This window comes from Fistularia commersonii, chromosome 3 (genome assembly GCF_037954325.1).
Source record: "Fistularia commersonii isolate RoL2024-O1a breed Wild chromosome 3, RoL_Fcom_v1.0, whole genome shotgun sequence".
Lineage (NCBI taxonomy): Eukaryota > Metazoa > Chordata > Actinopteri > Syngnathiformes > Fistulariidae > Fistularia > Fistularia commersonii.
Window position 1 is genome coordinate 3,062,202 of NC_141286.1, and position 24,940 is coordinate 3,087,141.

Here is a 24,940-nt window from a genome sequence, read left to right on the forward strand (position 1 = left end):
AGGACCCCTACAGATGTCACAAATATTCAAGAAAGAGCTGCATTAATGCCCACCAACCCCAAAAACCGACAGGTACGTGCGCATCCTGAGCAACGTGGTGCACGCCATCCAGATCAAGACCAAGCTGTGCCAGCTGGTGGAGGTGATGATGGAGAGACGAGACGACCTGTCCTTCTGCCAGGAGATGAAGTTCCGGTTCGAGAAACGCCTTCTATTAAAATAGTTGCCCATCCCTGAAAAAGCCTCATTTTACCTTTTTCGTCCCTTCCTTTTTTTTTTTTCAGGAACAAGATGGTGGAGTATTTGACCGATTGGGTTATGGGAACCTCCAACCAAGCTGCGGATGATGACATCAAGTGTCTTACAAGGTATGACCCCAGAGCTGTGTTCTACCCCTGAAACAGATGTTTCCTCACTCATCTGTCTGTGTGTGTGTGTGTGTGTGTGTGTGCAGGGACTTGGATCAGGCCAGTATGGAGGCCGTCGTGTCCCTTCTTGCTGGGCTTCCTTTGCAGCCTGAGGAAGGAGACGGCGTGGAGCTGATGGAGGCCAAGTCTCAGCTCTTCCTCAAGTAAGCATCCATGTCTCAACTCCTTCCAGCGTCATTCAAGACATTTTGGCAAAGCTCTATTTCTAACAAAATGTAAATCATTGTGCAGTCCTCTGCGTGCAGTGGTCACAGTTTAATCTTCCAAATAGCAATTATTAGCGAGTTTCTATATATTACGACGCTTTTATCCAAAGTGACTTACAATAGAGGACATAAGGACTGCAAATAACACTTGCAAATACAAGATGCAGCCTAGACTTGATGCTATGTAGACTTGTCGTGGAGGTGTTTTAAATCTACTTTATGAGTTTTTAATGTTTTGGTGATCACCTCTGAATGTTTTGTAGACGATACGCTATTTTAATTACCTAGTGCTAATTCTAGAATATCTGTTGACACTTTCTATAATTTTTTTTTTTTTTTAATACAAAAGATTGTGAGTTACAGCCCAACTGATCTTTCAACACTTCAGAATATTCAGTTCTACCATATACAAACACAAAATGTAAAGTCCAACAACTTTTTATCGCGCTTATGTCAGCACTTTTGGGTTATAAGAAATCTGAATAACCTAGTTTCATTCTTAAAATGTCAGTGAAATTGAACTTGCACTTTAAAATGATTGTTTACATATATTTTATTATCCAACTGTGATCTGATATTTTGGATTTTATTTTGTGTACCATCATGTCTTGACCATAAGCTGCTGTTTTTTTCACACGGTTTGAAGACTGCAGCTCAAACACTGATAATTTATGGATTTTTTGGGGGGCTAACGAACTTCATGCCGCCAAAACATTTAGCCTCGTCACACCGGACCGATTAAATTTCGGTGAATTTCTGACGCCGTTCAATTCCGGCACCAAAGAAGACGATTTTAACGGTTTTAGTGCGCAGGAGGAAGACAAAGATATCGATCAGCTTGAGTGGGACAAAGAGGGCGTAAAAAAATGGATGGACTTTTCCTTGAGTTATTTATCATTAGTCTTTTCCATCAGTGGTGTTACAGGCACTGTTCGGAAAAAAAAACATTTTCAGTGCATTTCTGTGGATGTTACTGGTATGTATTTAATTAGGTAAAAAATAAAAAACAAAACACATTTTATTTATTTTCAGCTGGTGGGGCTTATATTCAGGTTTGTTCAATTGTCCCGAAATTACGGTCTAAATAATTGTGATCCATAAAATCCATGTCTACGCGCAGACTCGGATCACAATTTCTTGTTTTTCCTCGATATAGTCACTCGATTTTAATGATAGGAGATGTATTTAGAAAAGTATATGACCATTTTTCTTTGTCGCAATTGTTTGTGTTGTGGCGCAGGTACTTCACCCTCTTCATGAACTTACTGAATGACTGCAGCGAAGTGGAAGACGAGGGCCAGGCGGTCGGGGGGCGAAAGAGAGGCATGTCCCGTCGTTTGGCATCTTTACGTCACTGCACCGTCCTGGCCATGTCCAACCTGCTCAACGCAAATGTCGACAGCGGCTTGATGCACTCAATCGGTCAGAATCACGAGCAAATATTTACAGTCTGTGATCGATTTGAGGAGTTTTCAAACAACCGCACCTCCTCAGGTCTGGGTTATCACAAGGATCTGCAGACCAGAGCCACATTCATGGAGGTGCTGACCAAAATCCTGCAGCAGGGGACGGAGTTCGACACGCTGGCTGAGACTGTGCTGGCCGACCGCTTCGAGAGATTAGTGGAGCTGGTCACCATGATGGGGGACCAAGGAGAGCTTCCCATCGCCATGGCGCTGGCCAATGTGGTGCCAGGTTCCCAATGGGTGAGTCCGCCCTCCTGATTCTGCACAGGTTTATGTACAGATATACAAATATTCATTCATTTGCTTGACGGGGATAAACATTTTCGGTCAGGCCGGTCGTCTCTTTTATCGTTTATCGTGTTTCGTCAGTTTTCTTTTGAAACCGGAGCTGTTTTTTTCAATATGCATCCTAAACGTTTGACAACAAACCAGGATCATTTTATGTTTCGAAAAAAAAACCAACATTTTCTTTCTTTGTTGCTATATTCCTTGTGATCTGTAAACAAGACATCCAGGGCTTTGTAATAGACATTGTATACGCTACGGAGTCTCAAACAAAATGCAACGCCCTGCAGTCTCAGAGAGGACTTAGGGTTTCTGCTACTTTTGAATGGTCGAGGTTTTTAGCTACCACAACCAAGCGATGCCATGCTAAACAGACATTTAGCTAGCTTAATTGACCAAAAATTAGGCTGACAGTGAAGAAATGTTTTGCCTCCATTTGCTCTAAATCTTCTGGAAGTGTGTCCTTTTCATGAAGAAAAAAATGAGTTTCAAGAGCTGAGAGACCTGCAGACAAGGGCGGTCAATGTGTTGTTTGTTGACCTGGAAACAAAGCGGCAGGATAAACCGTGCTCTAAATCAGGGGTGCCCTTTATGCAAAAATTAAGCACTTGTAGCGGATGAATTTCCTCGCTTTTCAAGCATATACGTTTGTTTGCATGTGTGCAGGATGAGCTGGCTCGGGTCCTGGTGACGCTGTTCGACTCCCGCCACCTCCTCTACCAGCTACTCTGGAACATGTTCTCCAAAGAGGTGGAGCTGGCCGACTCCATGCAGACGCTCTTCAGAGGAAACAGCCTGGCCAGCAAGATCATGACATTCTGTTTTAAGGTAGAAAGTGGACAATGTCTTCATGAACGTATCGTGTGTGTGTGTGTGTACGTGCGTGTACGTGCATCACGAGAAGCTGCAAAGTCCTTCCTTGATGCCATGATCATATCCCACATTTTATATTGCATATCATCCTGGTCTCAGGCTAACCTAACAACCCTAAAATCTCTGAGATCTTTAGCCTTCTGGTAAAGCCTTCTGGGTAACATCTGAAGGCCCCCGGATGACCAAAGTAACAATACCACAACAATAGCACTTTCAACTTGCAAAATACATATTTTATTGCCTGTTTATATATTGTATAGTTATTTTATTGCCTATCTGTATATTTTATATCTATTGTCTATTTTATACAGTTTTATATTTGTATTGTCCAGGACTACAGATGGAAATTAGCTATGAGCTATAATCTGGTACAAACATCTCTGCCTCTGTCCTTAATGTATTTGTACACCGTCCTTGTAAACTTCTAAAACAAACAAACAAACAAACAAACGTGTACCCTCACTAATGTAGTGACCCTGCATATCTCTGTGGATGTGTCGTCTCCCAGGTTTACGGTGCAGCCTACTTGCAGAAGCTGCTTGAACCGTTACTAAAAGGGGTCATCACCACCCCGGAGCACATCAGTTTTGAGGTGGACCCCACCAGGTGAGCCCACTGGGTCCCTCTCTGACGACGTTTTCTATTTATATAGTTTCATTTCTCAAACCAGAGTGAATAAGAGAACAACCCGGGACAGTTTTTCCTCAAAAATAATAGTGCTGCAGACTTGATGATCCGCGCACAAACACAAACTGAGTTTTCGACGTGATTATCTTTAGCACCAATTTTTTTTTTTTTTTTTTTTTTTTTAATTTTCATCTTTTTTAAAATGAATGACAAATTCACCAGTCATGGAATTTATCGCTCGTTGTTTCTCTCCGCAGACTGGAACAAGGTGAGAACCTGGAGGAGAACCAGAGGAACCTGCTGCAGATCACAGAGCGCTTCTTCCACGCCATCATCGGCTCATCCAGCGAGTTCCCCCCGCAGCTGCGCAGTGTCTGCCACTGCCTTTACCAGGTAAGACCACCACTTTCCCTCCAGCCACAACTCTATCATGGCCCCCCAGCTGCTCACCTGCCCTCTTCCTGTCTGTGTGTAGCGTCACGTGCACATTTCAAGCTCCAGCCTCTCCACTCTTTGAGTTTCCGGACGCTGCACAACTCTCTCGCTCTCCGCACCACACGCATCGCCGCGCAGCCGGACACAACCGGCAGAAATGTCTTCTTATCATGGACCAGGGGTTTTAACCCGAGGGTTTCAAATTCAATGAGTTAAGGCATCGCGGGACTCTAAAAACACGCACTTTATTTGAAAGCAGGGCCTTATTCTCATGATTTTTTTCGGCATTACGACGCTGAATTATTTACACTTCCCTGTCCATGAACAGAATGATGCTTCCCAGTAACTTCCTCAAAAATCTGCTCGTAGGAATTAAAAGCAAATCAGGGTTAAAGACCTTTAATTTAGGGCACCTGAAGCTGCATGACATGAGTAAGATGTTGCAAGGAGCGAAGAATCCAGCACTTGTGATGACAGCCAGCCGAGCTGCTTATTATTCCTAATTGTATTACTGTCTGCATAGCTTTAATTTGTTTTGAAAATTTGATTTGAAAAATCTGACCAGTCTGATTATTGTCTGGGGCAGAAATAGTGACACTTAAAAATCAAATTATTTCAAAGAATGATCATAACTAAGTTGCACTGATTCCCCCTCCTGACATTTTATGAATCAGTGTCATAGCAGTTGCTGGAAAACGGCCAGTCGGAGAGGTACCCTTAATAAAATCAATTGTTTCTGCTGAAATCCTGTGACGGATGGGAAAATCTACACAGATGAAGGGCTGCTTGAAGAGACTAAGACAATAATAGAAGAATTATGATTCTCCTTAAAATACAAGTTAAAGCAAGAACAAACATACGATGATTCCGAGGCTGTGATCACACCTACCATATTTTTTATTTTATTTATACACGTGAAAGGGAAATGACCTCCTCAGCGCGAGTATCCAGCAGCATTTGCTAGCATTCAACAAAATGCCATTTATCTGCAATTACTTAGTTTAAAAAAGTGCAGAAAAATTGCAATTAAATACCAATTTGCATAAAGTAATAAAGAAGGGGGAGCCCAATCTATACATGCCATTTAAATCCGTGTCCTATTAAGTATTTAGTGCATCCATGTACCATTTTGAAATAGATTTATCCAGTCGACATATTTTTTGGGTGTCACTGTATCCAGCTCATGTCATGTTTTGTAGCAGACAAGCGCAGTTCTGTGGGTTTTCTAAAAACCCTTTTACATTCACCCTTTTGGGTGAATCTTTTTTTTTTTTTTTTTTACTAGATATTTAGCATTCAATTATGGGATCCGCTGCAAACTCTTCAGTTTAATATCAAGTCCAAACAGGGTATTTGTGAGATCTGACTCCAATCAGTCCAGTAAAAAAAAAGGAAAAAAGAAAAAAAGCCTTGTTTCAGATTAACAGTAACTTTGTCAGACTGTCCCTCAATATTTTTAAAGTTCGATGTGTGTAAATTCATGCTGTCCTTTAATTTATATAACTGGAAATTTACATTCACCATTGGAAATGTTCATCTTCGAGATCTATCTCCTGAAACATTTTTCCTCATTTTAAGAAAAACAAAACAAAAAAAGAAAGTACTCGGTTTGAAGAAAGCGGAAATAACAGAGTTCTAAGCTTTTCGGTTTTTACCCGCATGTACGTGGGTAATAGGTGTCATCACAGCACCAGGGTGATATCTGACCGGGCAGCGTTGCCAAATAATAAAAACCTGACATCCTGTTCACACCCCAGCACACATGTTCCTCTTCTACAGCGTGACTTTGCTTTCTTTCGCACCTAAAAACGAAGGAAACTTCCTGCTGCCAAGCCGTCTTGGCTCCGAATAGGAAGTTCTACTTCTCTGCGCTCACTCAACAACCCAATGAATAGGCCCCGTTGTTGATGTGGTCAATTTGCTACTAATGTCAAATGCTTTCGATTCCAACACCTGAGGTGGGAGGAGGGGAGGGGGGGGGGGCGTTACGGGTTTCTGATTCTCGGATTGAATTTAACTTTCTGGCAACGACTTTGACTTGGAGTTTGCCATTTTGGATTTTCCTTTTTTTTTTCAGCTTTTGAGCAAAACCTGATTGAAGCGAGCGGGCTAAACTCAAACCACAGCCATGCATGCATGGACACGCTTCCAGCCACCCAAACAGTCATCCTTTAACAGCAGTTCTGACTCATTTTTCTGTGTTTTGCTAAGTTATGTTTATAACTTGAGTGGTTGCGTTAGGGCTGTGCTACTGTGTGAGCGCTAGTTTGTGCGTTCGTGTGTGTGTGTGTGTGTGAACGTGCGTGCGCGCATGTGTACATGTGTGTTTGCGTATGTGTAGCTGGTGCTGTGACCATGATTGTGCTCATCTCTGTTCTGTAGGCTACTTGCCACTCTCTACTGAATAAGGCAACAGTTAAAGAAAAAAAGGAAAACAAAAAAGCAGTAAGTTTGGTGAATCTATTTTCCCTCAGACACTTTTCCCCCCTAAAGCAAAAAAAGTATTTTTTGCATTTAAGTCATTTGATTTTTTTTTTTTTTTTTTTTTTTTTTTTTTCCTCCTTCATTTTTATTTATTTATTTATCTATTCTTATTTTTGATTTTGATTTGGTGTTTCTCTGGAAATGTTGTATTCTTTTTTCCATTTTCAACTTTGTGTACGACCCTCTTTTGAAATCATTTTACTAATATTGGCGCCATTTTATGTACTTTCAATTAACAATTCTTAGGAAACAGTGGCATTCTGTCTTCTCTTTTCTCTTGGGACTCACCGTTTGCGCTTATGGGGAGATTTTCTCGGAACATCAAATCTACAATTCAATCATGTTCCTCTTCACCTCTTGCGAATCATCTTACGGCAAGACACTACAGGCTTAAATGTTTTTATCCGCTCAGGTCAGATGTGAGATTTTGGTGTTGTTTCAGATTACCTGACACGTCCAAAATACCATTTTCTAATATTCCTTAACTGGGAATATTCCATGGCGATGAGTTTGATTTTTGTTTTTGTTTTTTTTCTACTGTTGTTACTTTTCTTTTTTTTTCTTTTTGATTATCCTGCAGTGATAATTTTGTGCTAAAAATTGTAATTCAGTTTCTGTGCATATCTTTGCATAGATCATCCTGTGAGACAATTAATTCATGTTCACAGACATGTGATGAGCTAAATGTCTGTTTGCTTATTCAACCTTTACGTGTAAACTTATACACAATTTTATTCTAAGAAAGGTGTTGGTTAAAAAATGATTATTTAAAACCTGACATCTGGATGATTTCCTTTAAATATCCTGATAAATCGTGAAATCCTCCCAATATCCCTGTTGAGTTTAAGTTACACATAGTTCACATAAGGATTTGCAAAACTGAAAACTGATGGCATGCAAACCCCATTTGAGAAACAGTGGTAGAAGATTCAGTCATAATGTGAAATACCTAAATAATACATGCTACTAACATTGAATACATCGTATATTACGAAACCATATTTAATGAATCATCTGCATAGCACTAAAATATCGGCCAATGTTATCGCTTGCATTGTTGCAAAAAAAACAACAAAAAAACAGGACATTAAGATCAACATAGATATTAGAAAAATTGACTTTGTCCAGTTTCTCGATAGACCAAGACCTGGATGACTGAGAGTCTTCTGAGGCTCGTAGAAACCAGAGGTTTCACTGTGTAGTGAGCAAAAACATCCTCCAAGTGGCAGCACCTACAGGCCTAAAAGGCTGAAACTTTTAAATTTTGGTGCAAGTTTCACATGGAAGGCCGCTTAGCTGTTCATAGTATCATATTCAAAACAACATGTAACAACACAAAATGAACACAGGCCAATGCACCCATTTTTAATTGAACGATGCAAATATAAACATTACAAACAATGAATCCAACAATTAATACCTGTAGTGTCTCGCCAGAATATTTTCAACCGACACACATCTGCACGCTTCACCTGCCTCTGCCCAGATGGCTTTGGATGAAATCTCGTGAAAAAACTGTCCTTCCACTGTCATCTGTTGGATTCCACAGATGTTTATTGCTGTTCTTCCTCGCATATTAGAGCGTAATTTGAGAAGATGATTTCCTTCATTCATTTTCTCCCGTGCTGACATGACCCGCTAACTCTTAAATATAATGTACGCCGCTTTGCTCTTCTTCTCGCTTTGAAATATGCCACTCAAACATTTTGATTTTGTGCTCACGTTTTAAAAAAAGACAATGCACAGTTATGCTCAAATGTTTGGAAACGGTATATTTTCTCCATAGGGTAATACAAGGTAACTGCTTTGTATTTGTGCTGAAAAGACCATGTTCATTGACCCATGTAAGCGGAAATAAAGTAAAATTGAAATTACAGGCCCAGTCCAAATAGAGTTTGGGTCTGAAAACATGTTGCGCGTAAGCATTTGGCAGTTTGTTTTTTTTTATCCGGTGTTTTTATTTGGCATACAATGGCAGTAGTGTGAATTACTTCTCACTCTTACCTCGATAGGTCAAGGTTAAACTGTAGAGGTCCAATGTGGCACTCGGGACTTTTTTGGCCAACGCTTCGTTCACCATTACGTGCACGTATTCAAACGTAAGGCTTGAACCAGGTTAGATGTGACACCGATCACCAAATCTGTGGACAAATCTGTTAATAAGAATAGTGTGTTAAGTACTGTCCAAAGGCTTGTACGGATTAAATGTCTTATTTGGTGTCTTGAGTTAAGTTGCCTTTAATTGGGTGGATTCTGGAATTAGATTTAGTTTATTGTCTCCTAGTAAGTTATTGGATGTTAAAAAAAAACCCTTTCAAATCATTTGATGTGTAGCCGAGCCCAGAGGTGTAGGTCTTAGTTGGTCAAATTTTAAAAATTTTAGAGAAAAACAAACTACCGGTATGTTTTATCAGCAAGTGATGGCAGGAGTTCACCATATTTCGATATCGTATTTACCATTAATTTAAAACCTACCGTATATGATGTATTGGTCGAAATGTTAATGCAATAATATGTCAACTCTAGCATAAAAGTGCTATGATATAATTATTTTGTATGACCATGGAATTAGAAAATGTAACTTCCTGGCAGGTATGGTACTTCCGGTACTTTGTTATAAAAACCGGACAACAGTTCTAATAGACGTAGCCTGAAGCTTGTGCTTCTGAATGTCATAGTAAGCGGTCTGTAACTATATTTATGAGGATTTTACTTTTTGTCCAACTGTCAACTTGTCTGCAATGTTACCGGTGCTGCTGTTGTGAAGCAAAAGTTTTGCAGTGCCCTTTAAACCCCGTGTCACTGTGACATGTTTGCTGTTAATTTTATGATGAATCATTTGTCTGATACAGAAATACATTTATTGTTCAATGGCGGTGGTGATTTTTGCAGCAGCGTCTGCTTTGAATAACCGTGAATGAGAAAAATAGTCACGCGCGGTATTTAAAGGATCGTCAAGAATCCAGCTGTGATCAGATGAGATTAAAAGGAAAAAATCATGAAGGAACTCTTTAGTCATTATTAAAATATATTTTTGGGATGCCTTGCTATAAACCACTGCCTGCCTCGTTTCCCTTAATGGCCTGTGGGTATCATATGGAGCGTCCATGGACTCGAACTTATAAGTATGTTAATGCTTTGCCTTGAGGCGTTGATTTTAATGCTCTCACAATCCTTATGTGTCTCGTGTACTTATAAATCTAGACGTTTCTCAATAAATAGCACTTTAAGACTTTATTGGAAGGCCAGGTGAGAGTTTCACTTAACAACGTTTTGCTCGTTTATCCTTCATTTACTCCGGATTAAATCATCGCATAGTAGTCTAAATATAAAAATGTAATGTCATTTGGGATCATTTATTTTACCTTAATCAATAAGATTTTTTAATGGTACCAGTTCACAATAGTTTTAACTTGTAAACCATTTGCCACATAAAAGTTAATCTGTGTTTGGGAAAAATGGAAATCAATTGACTACATTTGGAAACCAAATTGAAAATGAGAGGGGAGCAATAATGGCAAGGTTTGTTCAAGGACAAACTTCTAATATACTATATTTTCAGCAAAAGATGCCCTTGCCAGATTGCTTGGCTTCCAATTTGGTTCTTTCTTTTAACTATTGGGATTCACATTTAAACAAAAATTAAACCTTTTTTTTTAATCAAATAGATTACCAGCAGAATATTGTATTTCAAATATATATTCATTTCAGATATCACAACCGCAACAAATCTGGCAGCATACTACCTTGCCATTACAGCTTCCAACTAACATTAAACTCATTCATATATTAATATGGGAACATTAAATTTTAATTATATCGTGACTAAATTCTAGAGCCGTCTTTTCTTCTTAGTAAAGTCCACTGACAGGCTCTCATACCATTTTACATCTTTGTAGAATCCATCTCCATCCTGTTTGACTGGCAGAAATGTTATGTTTGTCCAACTTAAGGGAAAAATCCCTGGCGTAGTCACAGCTGTCGGTGTTCTCACTTCGTCCCATGTATGCTGTCCATTTTTCTTCAAAAACCTCATCTGCGCCTGCATTTTTGACAGCAAAGACAGGTGGCCGGCGTCCCCCGTCCACGTCTCAGGGCTGCCACCAATTTAGTCTCCAAGAACAAGTCGGTCTCTAAATGCTGTCATTCCGTCGCCATTGTTTTCAAAAATGACTTGGAAAAACGTCAGTAATTGGGCTGTCACTCCAATTCTTCCTGCTGTCATGCCGCACATTTTGTCAGGGAAAAGGAAAAGATTGAATTTAGTCTTTATCAAGACCGTCCTCTGCACAGTGATTTGCTAAATGCTGCATCTTTTTTGGTCATAGGGTAAGGCTAACCATCTCGGGACGGTTTTAACCGGGTGATAACTGCGTTGATAACGATTATAGATTTGTTTTGCATCGTTATGCTTCTCATTAGCCTCGACTCAAACTGTAAAACCCCCTGATAAAATGATAATTTGTAGTATAGAGGTTTATTTGTTCCGCGGAATGACCGCAATCTTGAGCAGGGTCAGATTTCAAATCTCAGCAGAACTTTACTGTCATCCATCCTGGAACATGTGACATGAACATATGGCATTACAAAAGCGCTTTGCCCGGAAGCCACGCGTGAAGTGCTGTTGTGTCGTTTCTGGATCGATCGTCCACCTGCTCGCCATCGAAACTCATGGCTCCACAGCTGTCGTCTTTTGGCCCCCCGTTTTCTGTTTTGTATTGCAGTTTATGTTCTTCAGGATGTTTTTTTTCTCAACAGAGAAAAGGCAGTTGGGTTCTCTTTCTCTCTCTATCCTTTCTTTCTTTATTTCTTTCTTGTTCCTCTGGCTTTAAGTGGAGTGAGATGCTCTCCTGCTCTAGTTAAAGCCCGGCATGAATTGGGATTATTTGTCAGTGTCTTCATATGTCCTCCTCCTCTCCTCCACCTCCTGAACCCACCATTTTTGGTCACGGCTCACCTCACTCTGCTCTTTCACCTATTTATACTTATTGATATATGGATTTTTTTTTTTTTTTTTTATTCTCATCATTTCTTCATCTGTGCTCCTTAATTTATGGAAATTCATATTCAATATTTTCTCCTTCCCTTTGCCTAAACCCGAACCCGCACTCAAACCTCCTCTCTGTTCATTTGTTCCACATTTCCCTTTTGTTTTTTCCTCTTATGTCACTCCCCTGCCCTTTCCAACATCCCTCATACAGGTGGTGAGCCAGCGCTTTCCCCAGAACAGCATCGGTGCCGTTGGCAGCGCCATGTTTCTGCGTTTTGTCAATCCAGCTATTGTGTCTCCCTATGAAGCCGGTATCTTGGATAAGAAGCCCCTGCCGAGGATAGAGCGGGGTCTGAAACTCATGTCCAAGGTAGGATATGATGTAGCCTATCTTAAAATAATAAAAAAAAAAACAAATAATAATAAAATGTAAAATAATAAAATAATATAAGATATAAAATAATAAAAAAAAACAAATGCTCACAAACCTGTTAGGAAGCGTTTTCTGTTGGTAGCCATATAAATATATGGCGCATGAATAATTGGTAAAGCAACAGCATAGGCAAAAGGAAAACACACTGCAAACTAAATTTGAAAAATTGCATAAAAAAAAAACAAGACCTGATTGGGATGGAAGGTCATTAAAATAGAAACAGCAAGAAATTAAAAAAACAAAAAAAACACATCACATATTCTGCCTCATTGTTGTATGAAGCCGGTATCTTGGATAAGAAGCCCCTGCCGAGGATAGAGCTGGGTCTGAAACTCATGTCCAAGGTAGGATATGATGTAGCCTATCTTAAAATAATTAAAAAAAAAAAACCAAATAATAATAAAATGTAAAATAATAAAATAATATAAGATATAAAATAATAAAAAAAACAAATGCTCACAAACCTGTTAGGAAGCGTTTTCTGTTGGTAGCCATATAAATATATGGCGCATGAATAATTGGTAAAGCAACAGCATAGGCAAAAGGAAAACACACTGCAAACTAAATTTGAAAAATTGCATTAAAAAAAAACAAGACCTGATTGGGATGGAAGGTCATTAAAATAGAAACAGTAAGAAATTTAAAAAACAAAAAAAAACACATCACATATTCTGACTCATTGTTGTAATATTTGCTCTGACATTAAGACAAATCTACTGCTCTAAGAACGGCAGCTGAAATGCGTCAACTATTTTTTTGTTATCAGCATATTAATGTAGAAATTTCTATGAAAATGTGTCCTGTCTGCAAGTCTAGTCACACAACCGGCTCTGTTTCTAAACCACTTAATTATGAGATTGCGAAATGATTATTATGTTTAATTACCATTTATCCCTAATCAATCGACCCCACCTGACACTAGACAAGAAAAAACTCAAATTGCACAGTCTGTCGGAGTTGAAAAGGGAAGATGTCAAGACAGAAGTATCGCGTTTGCAGATGCAACATCTAAAAAAAGCAATCAGGAACTTATTTGAGTGTTGCCTGCAGATCACAAATTATGGCCTTTTGTTTCTGAAGTGCTTTGAGACGTAGATTCGTCGCACTCCCAAAATAGTGAAAGCAAATTTACCCGCTCTTTATATCTTGTCCTGATATATTTTGTGTGACAATACTTGGGTGCCTTGAAACTGTCCTTTTTTTTTATTTTTTGTCGTGTCATCACCAGCACGGATGTGTGCGAGCACAGTGCATTACTCTTCATTTTAGTTTACGGATAAAGAAACTGTACTTTTTTTTTTCTTTTTTTTAACACCTGTATTTTTGAAATCCAACCTTAGATCCTGCAAAGCATCGCCAACCATGTCCTGTTTACAAAGGAAGAGCACATGAGGCCTTTTAATGACTTTGTGAAGAGCAACTTTGATTCAGCCAGGAGGTAAGATTGCTGTGTGTCGACCACCATCTTTAGATTCCAGGCTCACAAATAAGTGCAGTAATTGACCTTTTACACTTTTACATGTGCAATAAATACTACTACTACTACTACTACTACTACTACTACTTCTTCCTCAAATAAACTATTACTGTTAATTATGTTCTCTGATTTTTTATTTTTTTGTACATTCAGAAAAACAGGTTAATGTGCGACTGTCTTTAAATGTCCTTTTTACATTAGAAACACCCATGAATATATGGAAAAATATGGAATTTTAAAAACATTTGGCAAATGACAGACATGTCTTCAAGTCTCAGAGCAGTAACACCACATCTCATTTCTTGTATTATATGTTTGTTTGTTTTTTTTTTTTTGTTTTTTTTTCTACAAGCATTTACTTCACAATGGACTAGTCCTTTATTGAAGGGGGTCTCTAGATACATTTAGAAATAGATGTATTCAACATATCACATTATTGAAATAATTAGGTATTCATTCATTTCTATTTTCAATTTTTTTTTTGCCATTCTTATTTGTTTATTTGCCAAATTGGCTGTTTCAACAAAGCTAGTTGTCAAAGTTTAGACTCCTTAATAGCTGCTACATTTCAGCTGTTCTCTTTATCAAACATGCCATTAGCAGTTTTCCACATTATTGAAATGATTAGGTTTTCATTCATTTCCATTTTCAGTTTTTTTTTTTTGCCATTCTTATTTGTTTATTCGCCAAATTCGCTGTTTCTACATTTCTGCCATACTCTTTATCAAACATGCCATTAGCAGTTTTCCACATATCACATTATTGAAATGATTAGGTTTTCATTCATTTACATTTTTTTTTTTTTTTTGCCATTCTTACTTTTTTATTTGCCAAATTCGCTGTTTCTACATTTCTGCCATACTCTTTATCAAACATGCCATTAGCAGTTTTCCACATATCACATTATTGAAATGATTAGGTTTTCATTCATTTACATTTTTTTTTTTTTTTTGCCATTCTTACTTTTTTATTCGCCAAATTCGCTGTTTCTACATTTCTGCCATACTCTTTATCAAACATGCCATTAGCAGTTTTCCACATATCACATTATTGAAATGATTAGGTTTTCATTCATTTACATTTTTTTTTTTTTTTTTTTTTTTTGCCATTCTTATTTTTTTATTCGCCAAATTCACTGTTTCTACATTTCTGCCATACTCTTTATCAAACATGCCATTAGCAGTTTTCCAGTTTTCACTGTTCATGTTAAAAGGCACCTGAGTTGCTACGTCCAGGTTTAGTGTTGTTATCCCCTCTGCAGGTTTTTCCTGGACATCGCTTCTGACTCCCCACAGAGTGACTCAGTCAACCACAGTCTGTCCTTCATCAGTGATGGAAACGTTCTGGCCCTGCACAGACTTCTGTGGAACAACCAGGAGAGGATCGGCCAGTACCTCTCCAGCAACAGGTTCATCCCACAGTGCTCCGCTGTAGTATTTCCCACTGCATGTTTGCAGCACTTTAAACTCTTCTGTCACAGTATACCCTTGTTTTTCGCGCGGGTTACGTTCCAAAAAGAACCCGTGATAGGCAAAATCCGTGAAGTAGAAACCTTTATTTTTTTTACAATTATTATACAATCAAATACTCTATTATACATCGAAAAGAAAGACTCGAACTGGAAATTGCGAGAGAATTTGCACGTACGTAATGTAAATTTGGCAAGCTGTTTTACGTACGTGTACATATTAAACTGCAACGTAATTGACGCACAGGTAGAGAAGAAGCGGAGTGACTTTTTAGCCAATCGGAATGCAGAACACAATGCACCATGCAAATCCGTGAAGTAGCGAAACCGTGAAAAGTAAACCGCGTTACAGCCAGGGATCACTGGATTTGTATTTTTTTTTTAACATACATTTATAGAGACCACAAGGCAGTGGGCAGACGACCTTTTGACAAAATGGCCACCCTGCTCGCCTACTTGGGGCCGCCCGAGCACAAGCCCGTCGCCGACACACACTGGTCCAGTCTCAACCTGACCAGCTCCAAGTTTGAGGAGTTCATGACCCGGTAGGTCGGCTTCTATTTTCTAAAGCGTAAGCAATGAAACTGTTCTTTATTCGATGTTGTCTGATACAACACTGTCCACTTCCTCAACATCATCCAACACAAACCTGCTAATAGATTCCGGGCATTTCTGTGAACCACAGTTAAATAAAGAAGACATACTTTTCACGAACCCCTCCATGAGTTTCTGTGAAAGGACAGTTTACAACACTTACAAGCAGCTGAAATCAAGAACTTAACTTTAAAATAATGGTCGTGACGCTCTCTCACACCCAGTTTCATTACACAAACTAAATATTCAACACTTTGCTGCTTAGAATTTACGCAACCGAGTCGTGCATTAACAAATTTGTGTTAATTGCTAAGCTAACACAGCTACTGGCGCCGGTCCTACTTCTAATGCTTCCACTGTCACTGAGTGTAAACATTAACAAGGAATTATTAAACTGTGACATGACATGACATTGTGGTCATAAAGGCAGTATAACTATAATCCAGGACACTCTCACTTTGCGCTGTTATTTGACCCCCAGGCACCAGGTACACGAGAAGGAGGAATTTAAAGCCTTAAAGACCCTCAACATTTTCTACCAGGCCGGGACCTCCAAGACTGGCAACCCTGTGTTCTACTATGTGGCTCGCAGGTAAGTTCTCACTTTGGCACGCAAAGTCACGCAATAGTGGAAAAAAAGCGCACGTAGTACAATCCCAACTCGAAGTTGTCATCCTTTTTCTTCATGGCGTGCGGTCTGAAGTCTGCTCGGTTGTCATGGAAACTGATCCGTTCGACGATGCAATCGGCGTTTCAGCTGGTGTGTCGGAGCTGCCGGTCACTCAGATGTTTAAACTATTTGGCTGATATCACATCGTGAGCCTTACAAGTTTAATGCTCCCGAAATGAAATCCTGTGTTGAATCACGGACTGTCACCTGAACTTTCCTGTATCTTGGCACGTTTATCTGCAGTGATTGCATTAAATACTTGGTCATTTGAGCATAATTCACTCAGGTTGTTCGTGCACCAAGGTTACGGTGATAATGATACATGCTGGATTGTGAGGGTTTTATAAAGATTGCATAAAATGTTCCCAGCAATGTCACCAAATGTTGTAGAGTGCACCGAGGGAACATGCTTTAAACATCAGAGTAGACTTGTTATATTCACATTTGTATCATTTGAGGTCTGAATTCAAGGGGTCCCGACTGGTCAGCAAGATTATATTGAAATTCAAGTGGATCGGTTTATGAATTAATTATAATTTCACACATTATAGATAATAATGCACAATTAAATCACAATGCATGGCCGCCTTTTGTTTTAGCAAGAATTTTACAGGAACAGTTGTGTTCTGAAACTTTAATTTTCCTTCCGTTTTTTTCTGAATCAATACATGTTGTCATGTTGTGTTGGGGAAAATGGTATTTCATACAATCGAGACACAAGTCTGTTGGCACAACGTTTTGTCCTTCGTGTTCAGATTTGTCTTTAAATTTCTTCTTAAAATGAGTCAAAGCTGTTTTATTGGACAGTGTTATAAAATCTGAATTTTCATCAATGAGCCACATCTTCATCCTCAGCATTCAGACCAACAGAATCACATATTTGGCAACAAATTAATGGGATTCTTCAATACATGTGAACTTTCACATATTCAGATAGACAGGCATTATGTCTTAACTTTTTCGTCAAGTTTAGGTGTATTATAAGTAATACTTTTGGAATATTAGCAGACATATAAGATGCTTTATATTGTGAATTTGAAGGGCGAGTTCTTTGCTCAATGGCGATCTGTTCTCTCTCAGTTTATTTATAGTATGTTGATGCTGTTGGAAGTCTTGTAACCTCAGTGTCAGCTGTGCCAGATCTTAAATCAAACCGTCGCATCACCATGAGCTCTCGTTTTGAACCGAAACGTCTGTTAGGTTGTCTGTTCTTAATTACCAGTGCGACAATTTCTTGTTTTCTATATGACAAAAAGTTACCTCTGTGAGCGTTCAAGTGTTTGGTTGATTTGGTGCCTGATTCAAAATGAAATGCAGATTCTGAACACCTTTGTCCTTACTTCTCTGGAACACTTTGAACATTTTTCCCATTTAGATTAGATTAGAAAAAAAATGCGATCGTTTTTGGTCAGAGCCATAATTAGTTCATCTGCAAAATTAAATGTGTGTAATCATATGAGAAGCAGACATCAATCATACATCAATGATGGCGGAAGTACAATATACAGCAACATATATGCCGATGCCGCTGCGTGTGAAATAATATTGGCGTGAATTTAAGTGCCTGACAGATTAGTTTAGTGCTAATAGATAATCTATTGGCTGAGTTAAAAGCTAATTTTAAGTTCTTCAGTGATTCAATCATTTACCGTCAGTAAATCAGACCTAGACCGTCAAGCTTTTGTTGTATTCTTGCCTCGTACACTAAAAGAGTTCAATTAGAGTTAGAGTTCAATGTCGTTGCGATTTTGATTCAGTAACTCACCTTAGAACTGCATATATTGAGTGCCGTATCTCTCAAGCTGACTTTGGTTTCTGTTTCTTTTCTTCGAGGGAAAACCTCCCTCGACTTTTCACAACTCCCGACTCCATACCTAAAGATGTACAATTTATGAAAAAAGAAAGAAACTTGTTCTCTGTCATCTCTCTGCAGGCTGGACTTCTCCACAACAGTCCTGTCAGATCTAATGGTACATTATTTAGTGTCCGTAAAGAAGGACATGGCTCGCTGCGCCTTCTTTGCGCTCCCTCCCTGTAGTAATCTCCTGCTCTCAGGTCAGATGCTGAATGCTTGCCTGCTCCTGCAGGAGAGGTGACTTTATGGGGATTGGTTTATAACCATTTCCTATCATATATTATAAAGCGGTATATAGAGGAGAGTTCTGCCTTGTTGATTTCCCTGTTCTGTGTGCGCCTCGCTGAGAGTGGCATCGTTGGTGTGATGGATTTTGGTTGTCTGCACATGTGAATAGAGCATCTCAGGAACACCTTGAGGCAGTTTTCAATTTTGGCACAAAGGTTCGTACCGGTCCGCTGACTCCACAGAGCCCATTTTGCACCGTAACTCTTGAATTCACCGGGCAATTATTGCAAAATAGCATGAAATAGCTGCCCGACATGATCAGACCAAATCGCCATTGCAGGAAGACTCTGAAAAACAGTACTCTGCTGTTACCAGGTGCTGTCAGAGATCCAACAAAATGTTTTTTTTTGTTTTTTTTTTTTTTACAACTATTGTGTGCATGGTTTTGTTTATCTTTTAAAGTAAGTAAAATGCCATTGCATTATTGACCCCTCAAAGAGCAATTTTCCTTGCCCTTGTCCATTAACATTGAACATTGATTTGGAGAAGTCAGGCTGAATTAGAGGGGAAGCAGATAGATCTCTAAAGGTTAGCCATTTGCTGTTGGGTTTAGTCTGGGGTCAAGAAGGAAATGACGAAATGATGAATATCATACCCAAAAGCCTCTTGTACATTTTCAATGTGATGCTCCAGTGCTTAGCAAAAACACTTTTCTTACTATTATTCTACTCTAGGGGTCCACAACCCAGCCATTAAAAAAACAAAACCAAAAAAGGCACATAAACAACATCCCTTTTTAAAGCAGACTAAGCCATACCGGTGCTCTTGCAAACAACAAATGCATTTTAGTCCAAAACCCTCGTTTTTATTGAATGCACTACATTCAGTATTTGACGGAGAAACATGGAGAAACAACATCTTTTTAACCAGAAATTAAGGTCATCTATTTCTTATTCTTTTCCCTTCATGTTTAGTATCAGTGACAACCTCCATGCCATTACAGACTTTCATTTAAACAGGTATGATATGTTTATTGTCAGTTCAATATTTAGAATGGACATTCAGTGCCTTCACAAAAAAAAAAAAAAAAAAATTGACATTGTAGGAATATCGCCGACATAATATGTATTAGTCCTCTGGAGTAGGAGGGGTTTTAATGCTGTATCTTCTTTTAAAGCACAGATATTTACCTCTTGTGCTCGGTTTCATACAAACCAAAGATTTGTTGCATCGGCTCGATATTTATCGTATTCATAATGATCCCACTGCTCATTTCCTGAACTGATAATACTTCTTGACCGATGAATTGTTCTTTGTGTTGCCGCAGTAGCAGAGTGAGTCAAGTTTGGAAGCTCTATAGTATATACAGATTCTGGCATATGGCTTAGCTGTTGCACAAGCGTCAAGTTTATAACGAAAGAAGCGAACATAGCAAACCGTCAATTTTGACAGCAGTATACAGAGAGTGTCGTATTGATGTCATCACACCTATTGATTTGACGTATTTAGAGGTGCTTTCCTTTCCGAGCTCTATTAACTAATCGGTATGTAACCTAGTTTTGACGATATTATCAAGGTGAATGTTAAGCAAGCTGTAAAGGAAGTGGTGAAATAACAGTCATAGCAGTTCTTGGCAAGGCCGGAGTTGTTTGGTCGTATGTTCTCTGTCAAAAATGTTCCGATATGATAAATGTTGTTTTCAGAAGGATGTAAACGCTGTCATCATGACCAAACTATTCAGGACGAGAGTGTGCCGGATCTTACAGAGTTGAGGGCCTTTATTCCATGTGTTCGCCACTTTTGGCTTCTTTGTCGAAGACTTGGGGCTCGCCGTTGTGCTTGTGCGTGTAGACAAACCGACAAAATCGGGCGAGGACGTCCACACAAACGCAATTTGGTCAACTGAATCGCTTATGCCGTTCTCGCCCTGAAAAATTTCGCTCTCAAACAGCGCAGATTTCGCCTGGTAACCGGCCGTGGCCGCCGCAGTTCTGTCGAGCGAGGGAGCGTCGCGCTCATCGCCTTCCCTGTTCACCCAGAGCGGTGGCTCCGTGAAGAGCGCGGCGTGCCACTCCTTCCCCGGCGTCGCCAAATAAGCCTGGCCGCAGACGGGTCTGGTGTAACAGGGGCAGCCGATGATGGTCGCCGGGCTCTGCTCGGCCCATTTCAGGAGCCTTGTGATATTTTCCTCTTCCTCGCAGGCCCAGGGGTTGTCCCCGAGGGTCATCAGCGTTAGCCCCGTTAGCTTCTCAAAGATCCCCCCGTGCATCCAGGAGAAGCGATTCGAATGCAGGTAGAACTGAGCCAACCCGGGCAGTCGATCCAAGGATCCCGGCAGGATCTGCACCAAGTAGTTATGGGACAAGTCGACGCTCTCCAAGTTGTGCGGCATGTTGGTCGGCACCGTCCAGAACCTGTTGTGACTCAGGTTGAGCGCTCGGAGACTCGGCAGCGTGTTGTTGATGAAAACCACTCTCTCCAGCTCGTTGTTAGACAAGTCCAGCGCTCTCAGATTCCAGTGGTAGGCCGTGTCATTTTTATCCAGCGAACGCAGATGATTCCCCACCGCCCGAATTTCCCAGAGCGACCGCGGCAAAGCATGGGGGAGGCTCTCCAGACGGTTGTAGGACATATCCAGAGTTCGCAGGTGGGCATAATGGCTGAGCTGGTTGTTTACATTCTGTAAGCTGACAGGGACAGTGTAACATTTAAAAGAACATCCTCATCATGACGGCACAATTTTTCATCACGTGAGAAGTTCAGTCTGTGGATGAACAATAGGACACATATTGTATATCTATGTATTTGATTATACCTCGATAATATAACATTGCTAATTGAGTGTCGGCCTCCTAAGAGAATCAAAATCGAAGCCTGTAATACTGCAGCGAATAAACAAGCTAGTCTGGCTTTGCTACACCAGGCTTGAATGATGACAGCATATTTGGCAGATAGACTTTGTTTTTTCGAGTACACGTTATAATAAACTCAGGGTAAAGTTTGCAGATTTTGCACAAATTTCCCCTTTCCATGTCTTTCTGCAGGCCCTGAAAGCTATTTATATACACATGCTTTGCAAGAAGGCCTGTCAGCCACTGATGGCCTACCTGTTAAAAGAGAGATTGAGGAAATGGATATTGTACTGCAGGCTGTAGGGTAGCTTGGTGAGGCCCCGTGAAGAGCAGTCCACCACACGGTGACTCTGGCTGCACGAGCACACGGACGGGCAGATGGACAGAACCCAACCTCCCAGGATTCCACACAACAGCAGGAGTAGCAGGCAGAGTGGGTAAACAGTGCAGGAGGGCATGTTTAGGCCTAGGAGGTGGAAAAGGAGAGAATGGGATACAAGATTAGTGCATTCGGACGCCAGCGGAGAGGATTTGCACCAGGCTTAACACACGGGTTACTGCTTTTCTTTGTGTTGCATGTCATAGAATTACACTAAAACCCTATATTTGTACATCCACACCAGTTCAAGGTGCGCTTCTCGCTGTTTTAAGTTAATAAAATTGGAGAGAGAAAGAAGGTCTGGATACTCTCTGTATCGGAACGTTGTACTGGCATTCGAATATAAAGATTAAACCAAACCTCTCTCGCCGATCTGAAACACCAAGCATACCATTTCACTTTTTTTTCCCTCTTTTAACAAATAGCTTGTGACCTTCTCTGCACACGCTAAGCAATGTTTCCTCTTCAGTCTTAGGTCTTATAATTCCATGTTTTGCACGCCAGATCTGCCCACAACCTCTTATTATTTTCACAGATTCACTTATTAATCAAACATGAAAAAAGGGAAAATTTAGGGAAATGTAAACATTTTAGCATTGAAATGTGAATCCCTCTCGGTGGAGTACCACTAGTAGATGCGTCCTGTAGTCATTTGGCTGATTCATTCTTTAAAAGTAGGCTAAATATCCGTCATTGCTGCAGGAGGAGAAAAGCATGCTTTCATCGCGATGTCTGGATTTCTGCACTCCATTTCCAATGACTACCGGCTCACTGTGCGTTAGGATGTGGAACTCCCAACTTCTGGCATAAATACTCCGGCGTCCAGCTGGTTCAGGTTTCAGCAGCAGGATCCCGGGCCCGGGTTCCTCTCTATCGACGCTTTTTGTTTAATAGATTATACTGATCACTTTTAAAGCTCGTCTGGGACCAAACTGCACATCGAGACTGTCGATGTCTTTGGTAATCGAATCCCTGCATCCTCAGGTGGAAACCCATGTGACCGAAAAACATAGAAGCTGGAGTTTTAAGGAGGAAGGGTTTTTTTTTTTTTTTTTTTTTGCCAGTAATGCTTTTGTCTTTTTAGTTTGCAGTTCTGTTCATTTCTTTGTTTTTAAAGGTTTTGGAAGATATTTGTATACCCCCCCCCCATATTACATCACCAATATGGTTTCTGTGTTAATAGTCAATTTGCCGTTCATGCTATAATATGTATGTCATCTGTGAGAACCAGGCGATCTATCTGAAGTTCCCGGAGAGGCTGAGACGCGTGCTTAGTGGGACAGCTAGTTTCTCCTCCTGCTTGTCATGCTTTTTATGGGGGATCCAGGAGTGGTGAGAGGCATCAGCACTGGAGCTCAGAGTGCTGCAGTGAGACCAAACTCCTTCAGGACAATGCTCTCACTGTCTGTCCGCAAACTGCAGACCCAAGTCAAAACATAGAAGCCGCATGCTTTTTCTAAAGAGAGACTACGGAGTACCTTTTTTTTTTTTTTTTTTTTTTTAAAGGTGTCAATCTATTTTTTTCACCCGCCGGACTCCCGACGGAAGGGAGAAATCTGCATAGCGACAGAGCGGGCAGCAGTTACGTAATTTGCTTCACCCGGTCGATTATGACTAAGATGTCGCTCCATCCCGCCCAGGATGATTCGTCGTCACCGAATCGTTCAAATTTAAATCCACTCACCTCGTCTTTCCTAGGGTCTGTCTCTCATCTCCTTTTTGTCCTGCCGTCTCCTCCTGCAGCTCCGGCAGCTTTTCCTCCCTTGCTCTCTATTGGCTCTTTGTTGCAGCGAGGTAATGGTCCTCAGCTCTTATTCCTGGCAGCGATGGATGTTGTGGTGCGGCACTAAACATCCTGCCTGCTTGTGGACCCTCAGGATTCGCACGGTGCTCTGCAGGCTCCCGCTGCAGCTGGAGGTCTGGGTTAGAAAAGTGAGAGACAGAGATATACGGCAGCAGCCTGGCCCATTCTGCTGCTGCTGATGAGGCAAGGAAGAACTGTGTGTGTGTGTGTGTGTGTGTGTCGGGGGGGGGGGTTCCTGCATATGTGTATGTGTCAAAGCAGCCCCCCGAATCCCCTACACATTATGCAAAGTCATATTTCATAATGTGTTGATGAGTCAGTAGCTGCTAATCTGACATAGCAGTGCCCTGCAAACTATAGTGAGCCGGTCTTCTGAAGTGCAGCCGGTTAAAGGGCTCATGTCGATAATGATGCATTTTAGTGGAAAAAAAACAAAAAACATAATCTAAATTCTATGAGACCCAAGACCTACCAAAAGGTTTGAGTCATGTTTTCTTTAAATAATTACAAATGTGTGTTTCCTAGTTACGCAAATTATCGTGCTCTACTTTGGAAAAGCTATATTCAGCTTTCCCTACATCCAGCCACGATGTTGTTAGTGATGCAGGCCTTAAACTGCAGTAAAGAATTAGCGTGGAAAAAATAGAGCCGAGACTTAAAAACGTTCGGTTAATTAATTACAGAAAAAATCGTGCGTCAGGAAGTTGAACACATTTCAACCACACTCTTAATTTGCACCAAACGTTACTGCTTCCAAGGGGACAGACCCCCCCGATAGATGTTGAAGGGAAATTTAAATATGATAGACTTCTAAACAGAAATGTTGTTCTTTGGACTTTATTCCGGAAGGAGCATGCATAGCATAGCATAGCATACATTACCACCTCAACACCAAACGTGTTGGAGCGAGTGCGCAGGCCGGTAATGTTAAATTTGCTGCGGAAGATAAAGGCATCGCTAATATGAGCAAACTGGATTGCCAGTCACCATATGTGAGGATTCAACTTCAGAAACAAAATGTCCGAGTCCACATTGAATTGAACAGATTGGTTCTTCGCTACATGCAAGCGTTTTTATTGTCAAGCATAATGGCGTTGTGTAAGGGGGTGTGTGAATGTCTTTCAGGTGGGTTCGGAGTTCAGGGTGCTTCTCGGCAGAGAGGAAGAAGGAAAAAATAAATAAATGGGGGGAGGACGTGGATAAAATGGAGATGCGAACATTATGAGATGAAAATATTAAACTGACGCCCAGTAAGATTGTCAAAAGACCATGTCAAAATTGATTGATTTATTTGTTCATCAAACACACTTGAATTTGTTTATTTTCGTGTCAAATACTGAAATGTGATAAAATATTGAAATATGGTCAATATGATTTCTTTATTTT

General features: G+C 40.3%; 2 protein-coding genes across 2 annotated transcripts in view; one reads left to right on the plus strand and one right to left on the minus strand.

Moving 5' to 3' along the window:
• The window catches only part of nf1a (neurofibromin 1a), an 80,401-nt gene that overhangs the window by 26,963 nt on the left and 28,498 nt on the right, over positions 1-24,940 (plus strand). Inside the window, exons 22-35 of the mRNA XM_086141414.1 lie at positions 73-195; positions 285-368; positions 455-571; positions 1,875-2,056; positions 2,129-2,340; positions 3,052-3,213; positions 3,767-3,864; positions 4,143-4,278; positions 6,703-6,765; positions 12,006-12,164; positions 13,568-13,665; positions 14,966-15,112; positions 15,571-15,717; positions 16,248-16,358. Coding sequence (XP_085997540.1) covers positions 73-195; positions 285-368; positions 455-571; positions 1,875-2,056; positions 2,129-2,340; positions 3,052-3,213; positions 3,767-3,864; positions 4,143-4,278; positions 6,703-6,765; positions 12,006-12,164; positions 13,568-13,665; positions 14,966-15,112; positions 15,571-15,717; positions 16,248-16,358 — 1,839 coding nt within the window. The remainder of the gene's footprint in view (positions 1-72; positions 196-284; positions 369-454; positions 572-1,874; positions 2,057-2,128; positions 2,341-3,051; positions 3,214-3,766; positions 3,865-4,142; positions 4,279-6,702; positions 6,766-12,005; positions 12,165-13,567; positions 13,666-14,965; positions 15,113-15,570; positions 15,718-16,247; positions 16,359-24,940) is intronic.
• Positions 18,924-23,572, minus strand: LOC147235231 (oligodendrocyte-myelin glycoprotein-like). Its single transcript, XM_086141376.1, has 3 exons — positions 23,435-23,572; positions 21,627-21,837; positions 18,924-21,206 (listed from the first exon to the last, which is right to left on the minus strand). The coding sequence occupies exons 2-3, from the start codon at positions 21,827-21,829 to the stop codon at positions 20,219-20,221; spliced, it is 1,191 nt and encodes a 396-aa protein (XP_085997502.1). The 5' UTR covers positions 21,830-21,837; positions 23,435-23,572; the 3' UTR covers positions 18,924-20,218.

Bases quoted from the DNA above. Each gene is read 5' to 3' on its own strand.
- LOC147235231 (XM_086141376.1), bottom strand. From the start codon at position 21,829: ATGCCCTCCTGCACTGTTTACCCACTCTGCCTGCTACTCCTGCTGTTG. The intron at 21,207-21,626 runs GTAGGCCATCAG...TGTCCCTGTCAG, and splicing joins CTCAATCTCTCTTTTAACAG to CTTACAGAATGTAAACAACC.